The 9,627-nt window shown below is 41.2% G+C and overlaps 1 protein-coding gene across 1 annotated transcript in view; it reads right to left on the reverse strand.

The window, feature by feature from the left end:
• Positions 1 to 1,003: 1,003 nt before the first annotated feature.
• The window catches only part of SPAM1 (sperm adhesion molecule 1 (PH-20 hyaluronidase, zona pellucida binding)), a 12,730-nt gene continuing 4,106 nt past the window's right edge, over positions 1,004 to 9,627 (reverse strand). Inside the window, exon 3 of the mRNA XM_006768815.1 lies at positions 1,004 to 1,471. Coding sequence (XP_006768878.1) covers positions 1,004 to 1,471 — 468 coding nt within the window. The remainder of the gene's footprint in view (positions 1,472 to 9,627) is intronic.

Below are 9,627 nucleotides of genomic sequence, written 5' to 3' on the forward strand. Positions count from 1 at the left end.
ATATAAAGTGTCCTTTTCAGGTCATTATCAAATTGTCCCTTTTCATGGCTTTTTAAAAACATATATATTTAATTGATTTTTTACAGAGAGGAAGGGAGATGGATAGAGAGTTAGAAACATCCATGAGAGAAAAACATCAATCAGCTGCCTCCTGCACACCTCCTACAGGGGATGTGCCCGCAACCAAGGTACATGCCCTTGATCGGAATCAAACCTGGGACTCTTCAGTCCCGCAGGCTGATGCTCTATCCACTGAGCCAAACTGGTTAGGGCTTCATGGCTTTCTTATGCAAAGATGGCTTTGACAGTAGAATCATAATTGGAGTGGAAGATGAAGAACAGAGCTAAGGAAAAGAGCAGCATTGGTCCAAGAGGACCCAAATTGTGAAGCGTGGTCATGACAACTTCCACTCTTAAAATTCTCTAGTTGTTCCCCATTGGATTTCATTTGTTCAACAAAAATTTAGTGGATGCTTACTAAGACCCAGATATTGTTCATCACACTGTGAATATAGCAGCAAGCCAGACAGACCTAAACCTGTCCTCATGATGCTCACATTACAGAGAGGTGATGGGGGGTAAAATGTTATGATATGTGTGAATGGGAAAAAAAATAGAGCAGGTCAAGAGGTTTGAGAGTGCCTTTATTGTAAATTCATCATTTGGGCATCATCTTCTGTATACCACTGTCAACACCACACTCAATGTTCCTCCTGAAGTTCCTTCTGTCTCATGTTCCCACACACCTCACTGTTACTCATCTTCAAAGCCATAAAGCTATGATCTCTTCCATGCCACTCTCAAAATTCTTCTCTGATACCTTCAAAGTCTTGTTTGCATGCCAAAGTATTCGTTTTCCAAAACAATTAAAAATAATAAAAAGAGCACTAGACTTGCACTTGAATGGAATATTTCATTTTTCGACTTTACAATGGCTTTTATACAAACATATTCTATTATACATACTCTTCCATGCCACTCTCAAAATTCTTCTCTGATACCTTCAAAGTCTTGTTTGCATGCCAAAGTATTCGTTTTCCAAAACAATTAAAAATAATAAAAAGAGCACTAGACTTGCACTTGAATGGAATATTTCATTTTTCGACTTTACAATGGCTTTTATACAAACATCTTCTATCATACATACATCGATAGCAATTGTTTGTGTGAAATTAACTTCCTTCTCACAGTCGGTGTTGGAATAGCAGCTGCACTGAAAATGTTCAGCAAACTGTTTCAGGTCTTCCATCGTGGGTGTCCCTAATATTCTAAATGTTCCATTTCCGAAACTTCCAATGACGAAATTCTTTGAGTTCAGATGGAGATATGCACTGGAATCTGCATCTTTCCTTGTGCACATACCTTGCTCCTGGCAAAACACCTGGCTACACATTAGAGCTGCTAGGGTGATATTGATTATGTAAGGATTCATTGTTGTAATCATGTAATCATGTAGTTTTTTGCAGGTGTCCTGTAAAATTATAAAGTCAGCATATCAAAATCCAACTTAGTTCATATGTGAATTTATTCACTGCAATAGGAAATTGCTAAGGAAACATGAAAAAACAGACCCAGCAAGCATTAAGAATTATTTTATCTTCTTTACCTTAACTAACAAAATTATTCTGGTTTTTGGTAACATTTATAAGTTTCACATGTTATTTCATGCCACTGAAATAGTTGGCTGATTGAGGCTTAACATACCTTAGCCTTGGTCTTGTTTAATAATTTATAAACTAGTGAGGCAGGGGGGTGGGCAGAATCTGCTCTGGAGTCCATCGTCCCTGATTGGACTGGACTCCCAGTGAACTTAGTTTCCTATTGGGGTGACCTTGGGCAAATGAATTAACCTGGCTGTGCTTTAGCTTCATTATCTGTAAAATAAGAATAATTATAGCATCTACCCCATGTTGTTGTTGTGAAGATAAAAAGAGACGAGGTATATAAAAGTGTTTAGCCCAGGGCCCAGCATATTATTAGTTAGCCTTCAAGAAATTATAAATCAATGTAATAAGTACCACTTATTAAAACTTGTCAGATAAGTTTAAACAGCATTGGAGAGAGGGACTTCTAAATTGCTAGGTCAAAACAACTACACAGGTGCAACTAAGTATTCTTTACATTAAATGTTATGTATAGCTCAGGTTATGGATGCATTATAACAACTCTTTTCCAAATATACTTATTTCGCCGAGTATGAGTGATGAGGAACTAAAATGATTCCTCTTGATATTAGTGCATTCTAAAACTGGGACACTGTCTTTTTAAAAACATAGGAGAGGCTTGAAAAACCAAGATGGCGGCAAAGGTAAACACCGGAAATTGCTGCCTCGCACAACCACTTCAAAAATACAACTAAATGACAAAACGGACATCACCCAGAACCACAGGAAGGCTGGCTGAGTGGAAATTCTACAACTAGAAGGAAAGGGAAAAGCACACTGAGACTCCGAGGAGGTACGGAAGTGAAGTGCAGAGGTACGGAGGCATGCGGAAAGGGCTGGCAACTGAGGACATGGTTGTCTTTTTCAATCGGAGGGAGACAAAAGCTCTCGTCAGCTCTGACTCCAGTTCCGGCCCTGACTCCAGTTCCAGGTGAGTCTCTGGGGACCCAGACTCATACAGGGAGAAACTGGACTGTCTGGCAGTAGGCGGAACTCGAGGGCAGCTTTCTCTCAAAGGTACTTGCAGCGATTACCCCGGGACACTGAGACGTGGGGCCCCTTAGGGTAGGATTGAGGATCAGCCATAGCTGTTTGCTCCACCCTATTGATTCCCTGAGATCCCGCCCCACCCAAGCTGTGTGCAGAGGTTTTTGTATATGAATGCCCTGGCCCTTTGCAATCTAAAATTACCTAACAAACTGCAGCTGGTCAGAGAGAACCAGAACATCCAAAAGAAGGCCCAAGGCCCCACAGCAGCTTGCATTGCTTCACAGCTGGGCTTCATCTGGGCACCTCCAAATCCCAAACAAAGAAGAGGAATCTGCAGATCTCTCCATAGCTCCTGCTTGGTAGCCTCAGGCAGAGACTAAATTAGCACCTCCTTAGAGATACAAGAGCCAGTGTACTCAGTGGTCAGAGTGGGACCATCCAGATTACAACTCCTAAGATCCACGCACTCAGGGGGCAGACTCAGTGAGCACCAAAGCCCCACTGAAGCAAGTCTTGCCCCTAAGGGTGTCTCCAGCACAGATGTTCTCCCACCTTAGACACAGCTAATTCTCACAGCCAATTGGCCTGGAAGTTAATTCCTCCCAATGATACCTACAACAATCAAGGCTTAACTACAACAAGACTGTGCACAAAGCCCACAAAGAGGTACACCAAGAGTGTCCACCTCAGATAATTGGGGAGGCTGAGCCACTGGGTTCTATAGGGCACCTAGCACAGAAAGCCACTCTATCAACACAGGGAAGCATAAAAAATGTGGAGGGAAAGAAACAGGTCACAAATGACAGAAATGGAGGAAAGCAAACTACTGGATATAGAGTTCAAAACCAAGGTTTTTCAAGAATTTTCTAGAAACCGCCAAGAAATTTAGTGAGACCCTCAAGAAATCTAGTGAGACCCTTGAGGTTATGAACAAGGATCAACTAAAAATTAAGCATACACTGACTGAAATAAAGAATATTATATGGAGTTCCAACAGCAGACCAGAGGATTGCAAGAATCAAGTCAAAGATTTGAAATACAAAGAAGCAAAAAACACCCAACCGGAAAAACAAAAAGAAAAAAGAATCCAAAAATATCAAGATAGTGTAAGGAGCCTCTGGGACAACTTCAAACGTACCAACATCTGAATTATGGGGAGGCCAGAAGAAGAGAGAGAGCAAGATATTGAAAACCTATTTGAAGAAATAATGACAGGCTGAAACCGGTTTGGCTCAGTGGATAGAGCGTCGGCCTGCGGACTGAAGGGTCCCAGGTTCGATTCCGGTCAAGGGCATGTGCCTGGGTTGCGGGCACATCCCCAGTGGGGGGTGTGCAGGAGGCGGCTGATCGATGTTTCTCTCTCATCGATGTTTCCGACTTTCTATCTCTCTCCTTTCCTCTCTGTGAAAAATCAATAAAATATATTTTAAAAAAAGAAATAATGACAGAAAACTTCCCCTACCTGGTGAAAGAAATAGACTTACAAGTCCAGGAAGCACAGAGAACACCAAACAAAAGGAATCCAAAGAGGACCACACCAAGACACATCATAATTAAAATGCCAAGAGCAAAAGACAAAGAGAGAATCTTAAAAGCAGCAAGAGAAAAACAGTCAGTTACCTACAAGGGCGTACCCATATGACTGTCAGCTGATTTCTCAACAGAAACTATGCAGGCCAGAAGGGAGTGGCAAGAAATATTCAAAGTGATGAATACCAAGAACCTACAACCAACATTACTTTATCCAGCAAAGCTATCATTCAGAATTGAAGGTCAGATAAAAAGCTTCACAGATAAGAAAAAGCTAAAGGAGTTCATCACCACCAAACCAGTATTATATGAAATGCTGAACAGTATCCTTTTAGAAGAGGAAGAAGAAGAAAAAGGTAAAGATACAAATTATGAACAACAAATACACATCTATCAACAAGTGAATCTAAAAATCAAGTGAATAAATAATCAAATGAACAGCATAAACTGTAGAATATAATAGAATCAGGGGCATAGAAAGGGAGTGGACTGACTATTCTCAGGGAGGGAACGAGGTGTAGGGGTGCGGGAAGAGACTGGACAAAAATCGTACACCTATGGATGATGACAGTGGAGGGTGGGGTGTAAGAGCAGAAGGTGTGGTGGGAACCGAGTGGAGGGAAGCTATGGGGGGAAAAAAGAGGAACAACTGTAATAATCTGAAGAATAAAAATAAGAAATAAAATTAAATAAGATAAAATAAAAAAACATTGCAGATAGTCACTTTCTTTCCTGAACAACAGTATCGCGTGACCTGGCTGCACTAGTCCTTCAGCAGACCAAAAGAACTGGTGGTGGTAGGTCAGCAAGCAAGTCAAGGAATCTCAGCAGCTTTCTCTTGAATCTGTTTCTTGTTACCTTCCTTGGGATGATACCATTGATGGTAGGCAAAATAACGGCCTTCCAAGGATGTCCATGCCTTAACCCCCTGGAACCTGTGACTATGTTAACTTACAAGGCAAAAGAGACTTTACACATATGATTGAGAGTATGGACCTTCGGATGGGGAAATTAGATAAAATAAGGAGGAAAAAAATATATCAAAGAATCAACCCAGCAATGCTGGCTTTGAAGACAGAGGAGAGGGCTGAGAAATATAGTGACTTCTAGGATCTGGAAATGACCCTTAGCCACAGCCAGCCAGAAAATAGAGATCTCATTACTACAAGCAAGAGGATATTGTTTAAATCACTGCTTGTTGTAATTTGTATGGCAGCAATAGAAAACCTACCCTGTTTTTAAATTGATTGTTTAGAGAAAGGAATGTAGAGAGACACAAACATCGATGTGAAAAACATCGATCAGCTGCCCCCGCACACACCCCAACAGGGGATCAAGCAACCTGCAGCCTGGGTATGTTCCCTGACTTGAATCGAACCTGCCATCTTTTGGTGCATGGGACAATGCTCCAACCAGCCACACCGGCCAGAGCAAGAAAACTTCTTCCTAATTCTCCAATAGTTTTGCATGGTGTTTAAAATAAAATTCAACTTCTCTCCACTTGTATATAGACTGATGTGATGTAATCCTTTTTTTCTTTGCACTTTTCATAACAGCTTTATTGAGATATAAATTCACCTACCATACCACTTCCTTATTCTTTTACAACCTTCTCTCACCCACTTTACTTTAGACATCCTAGTTTTTTCACAAGCATGGCAGTTTCATTTCAAACTGCACTACTGTTCCCTCTGCTTGGAATATTCTTTCTTCTAGTGTCTAACATGGTTCACTCTATCTTGTCCTTCAACTCATAGCTTCAGTTAGACAGTGCCTTTCTCAGACACCTTTTCTACCTTTGTACATCTATTTTAATTCTCTGCATATTTCATATCACATCAAATATTTTTTGTGTGTGCCTATTGTTTCTATCCCTCCAACTTTAACATAAGTTCCATGAATGCGGGGACTTTGTCAACTTCAACACTGTATTCCTAGTGCCAAGAATATATGAGAATGTATATCAAGTTCAGATGACATTGCAGTTGTCCACAGAGACAAGAACTAGGCAAAAAGTGTAATGAAAAAATGAAAAGGATTTGAGAATCATTTGCCTACACAAGGTGTAGCCCTTGAAAAGATCTAAAACTGACTAAGAAAAATACTAGTAAGTCCTGGTTTATAGCATTTTTTATTACCTATGGTGTAAATACTCCTACCATTGCAAGTTTTACCTACCAACCTGATATCACTGAATGCAAAATCATTATATGGTATGGTAGTATGGGGTGCAGTAACACATCATTGTGTAATATTTCTACTTACAGAGACAATAGATGTGAACAACCCCAAGAAATGAAGTAATTGATACATTGTGGTTATCAATTACTTTAACACAATTTATTTTATTCTAAGTTTTTATAATTCAATTTTTAATAATTGCTGTGTTGAATAACCAGTTCACAAAATTTATGAATATTGAATAATCAGGTCTTATGAGCTGGAATCAATAGTTGCTGGATCTATCACACCAATCCTACACAATAAAAGAGAAACAGGTAAATTGACTGTCCCTCCACTACACCCACCAGCCAATCAGGAGTGAGTATGCAAATTAACCTGACAAAGCTGGCAGGTTACTTTGCATACACAGCACCAGGCGGAGAGCAGAGTGGGAGAGCCAATGGAGAGTGGACCAGCTTGGGGAACTTGGCCCCCCAAGCCGCCAGATGGAGAACAGAGAGGGAGAGCTGGCAGCTTGGAGGAATTGGCAAAGTGGGAGGCCATGGGATGGAGACAGAGCAGGAAGGAAAAACCAAGAGCATTGGGAGCACCAGGAATTCTGGGAATAGTAGTTCTGGTGTCAGCCCCAGGACCGGAGACAGAAGCCCACAGCGCAGGGAGCACCAGGAATGCTGGGAATCATAGTTCTGGTGGCAGACAGATCTCCTAGACTAGCCATGGGCAAACTACGGCCCGCCGGGCCGCCCATCCTCTATTATTCTGTGAGCAACAAACCAAACTGGGTTGGGGTCTCAGACAATTTGCTCATATTATTGCAAAGACAGACAGAAACTCCCAGATTGGAGAGGGCTCCCCTGAGGGCTCCCAGATTGGAGAGGGTGCAGGTCGGGCTGAGGGACCCCCACACTCCCCCAGTGCACAAATGTCATGCACTGGGCCTCTAGTCCTATATTATAGAGTGGTAATATGCAAATTGACCATCATACCCTCACACAAGATGACTGCTCCCATGTGGGCACAAGATGGCCACCACAAGCTGGCCAGCAGGGAAGGGCAGTTAGGGGAAACCAGACCAGCAAGGGTAGGGCAGTTAGGGGAGACCAGACCTGCAGAGAAGGGCACTTAAGGGTAACCAGGCCAGCAGGGGAGGGCAGTTAGGGACAACCGGGCTGGCAGGGGAGGGCAGTTAGGGGCAATCAGGATGGCAGGGGAGCAGTTAGGCATCAATCAGGCTGGGAGAGGCATGTCTAGGGGGTGATCAGGCTGGAAGGCAGAAGCAGTTAGGGACAATCAGGCAGGCAGGCAAGGGGTTCAGAGACAGCAGTCCTGGATTGTGAGAAGGATGTCCGACTGCTGAGGGAGCTACATCACCCCAAGCCAGCAGTCAGACATCCCTCGAGGGTTCCCAGATTAGAGAGGGTGCAGGGTGGGCTGAGGGACACCCTGCCCCCCCCACGCAGTGCACAAATTTTGTGCACTGGGCCTCTAGTGGATCTAATAAAATGGAATGAGAAGAAATGGTTTGCTTACGTTTGATAACAATTGTTTTAAGTAAATTGAAACTGGATTTGCAATTACCAGTATCTCAAGTTGTCAGTGAATCTCAGGAAACATGATAAATAATCCATGACTATTGATTACAAATGACATAGAAAAATTGGGGGAATAATAATAGAACTAGCATTCAGAATTATCATAATTGGGAAAATTGGCAAAAAATATAGAACAGAGTCCATAGGGAGAAATTATAAAGCAATGTCATTAAATAGAAAATAGTGATATTAAAGTTGAAGAACTGTCCCTGTATGAATAATACTGAAGACAGTCTGAGTTCCTTGATAAGTTTGTGAATCTAAAATAAAAGTGCAAGTTAAGAAAAGTGTGACAATTAAATAGTATGTCACATAATTCTACTAATTGGGGAATGCCTGATTCATTCCTTATCAGAGTAACCGAGTTCTCAGGTCATAAAAAAAAAAAAAGTAGTACGGAGAATTTATAAATGGTTCATCAAAAACCATCAAGGACCCTTGAAAAATAAGTTTATAGGTCTGGGAAAACTACTAATGAAAACTAGGAATATACTTAGGTGAATTATAATATTTAAATAATTCTCTGACATATGAAAGATTTTGCAAAAGGACCATATATACCTTTCTCTAAATTTATATCTTATGTTATTTCTCTTTATTGGGGATCAAACCAGAGACAATAGAAGTCTACCAAATAGTCAAAAGGGCTCAGATTATCTTGAAAGTAGTTGACTTTCAAAAGATGAGTTTTGTTAAGTACTTTTATAAATGAAGTCAAAATATAACTGGTCTCTAAGGACAAGAGATCAAAAGGTTTCTTCTGGTCTTAGAGTACAGTCTCTTCTCTGTGGGTCATAGGATAAGACCCCTGGGCCATGAACTTTATTAGACATTCTTCATGGCACCTACATCACTAGTATTTCCACATCCACCAGAGAAAAAGTTCAGCTCCAATTCAGTAGTGTCCATGTGAGAGCTTTACTCTTACTTTGAGACAAGAGGATCAAAGCGGTGGAAGATAAAGCCCTGAGATGGAGAATCAAACAAGGATGAAAGTAAAGGAAGAGAGAAAACGACGAGGCCATGATAGTTAAAGGCTTTTTGAATGAAATAAAATGCATTAGGAGAAAAATGAATAAAATTCATACTCTACAGACCAAAACAGACATTTTTTCCCTCATAAAACAAGTTTTACTTAAAATAGACACCACTAACTATAACCTGTGAGAAATAAAGAAGGGTTCCTTTTTCTTCCAGTTAGGGAAGCTTTGAATAATTTACTAATAATTTCAAAAAATAACTCCCAAGAACCCCCATCCCAATTTGCTCTTTGCCCAGCCCTCACCACACTGCTCCTAAAGTCTTTCCCACCTCAGAGGCAATTTCTTCAAGCCAAAAACCTTGAAGTCATTTTAACCACTACTCTCATCTATCCAACTCACCCAACCTCTCAGCCAGTCCTCTCAGTTCTGCTGTTGAATTATATTCAAAACCCAAACAGCTATGGTCCACGCCATCAATAGCCTACTTTCCCTGCTCCCACTCTTGCCCTTCTAAAACCTACTCTCAACTCAACTGTACTCTTCTGAAATGTTCATTAAAATTGCCACTCTTCTGCTCAACCTTCTAGAGCAGCGGTTCTCAACCTGTGGGTGAGACCCCTTTGGGGGTCAAATGACCCTTTCACAGGGGTCACCTAAGACCATTGGAAAACACATATATAATTA

This window comes from Myotis davidii, unplaced genomic scaffold (genome assembly GCF_000327345.1).
Source record: "Myotis davidii unplaced genomic scaffold, ASM32734v1 scaffold724, whole genome shotgun sequence".
In the NCBI taxonomy this organism is placed as follows: domain Eukaryota; kingdom Metazoa; phylum Chordata; class Mammalia; order Chiroptera; family Vespertilionidae; genus Myotis; species Myotis davidii.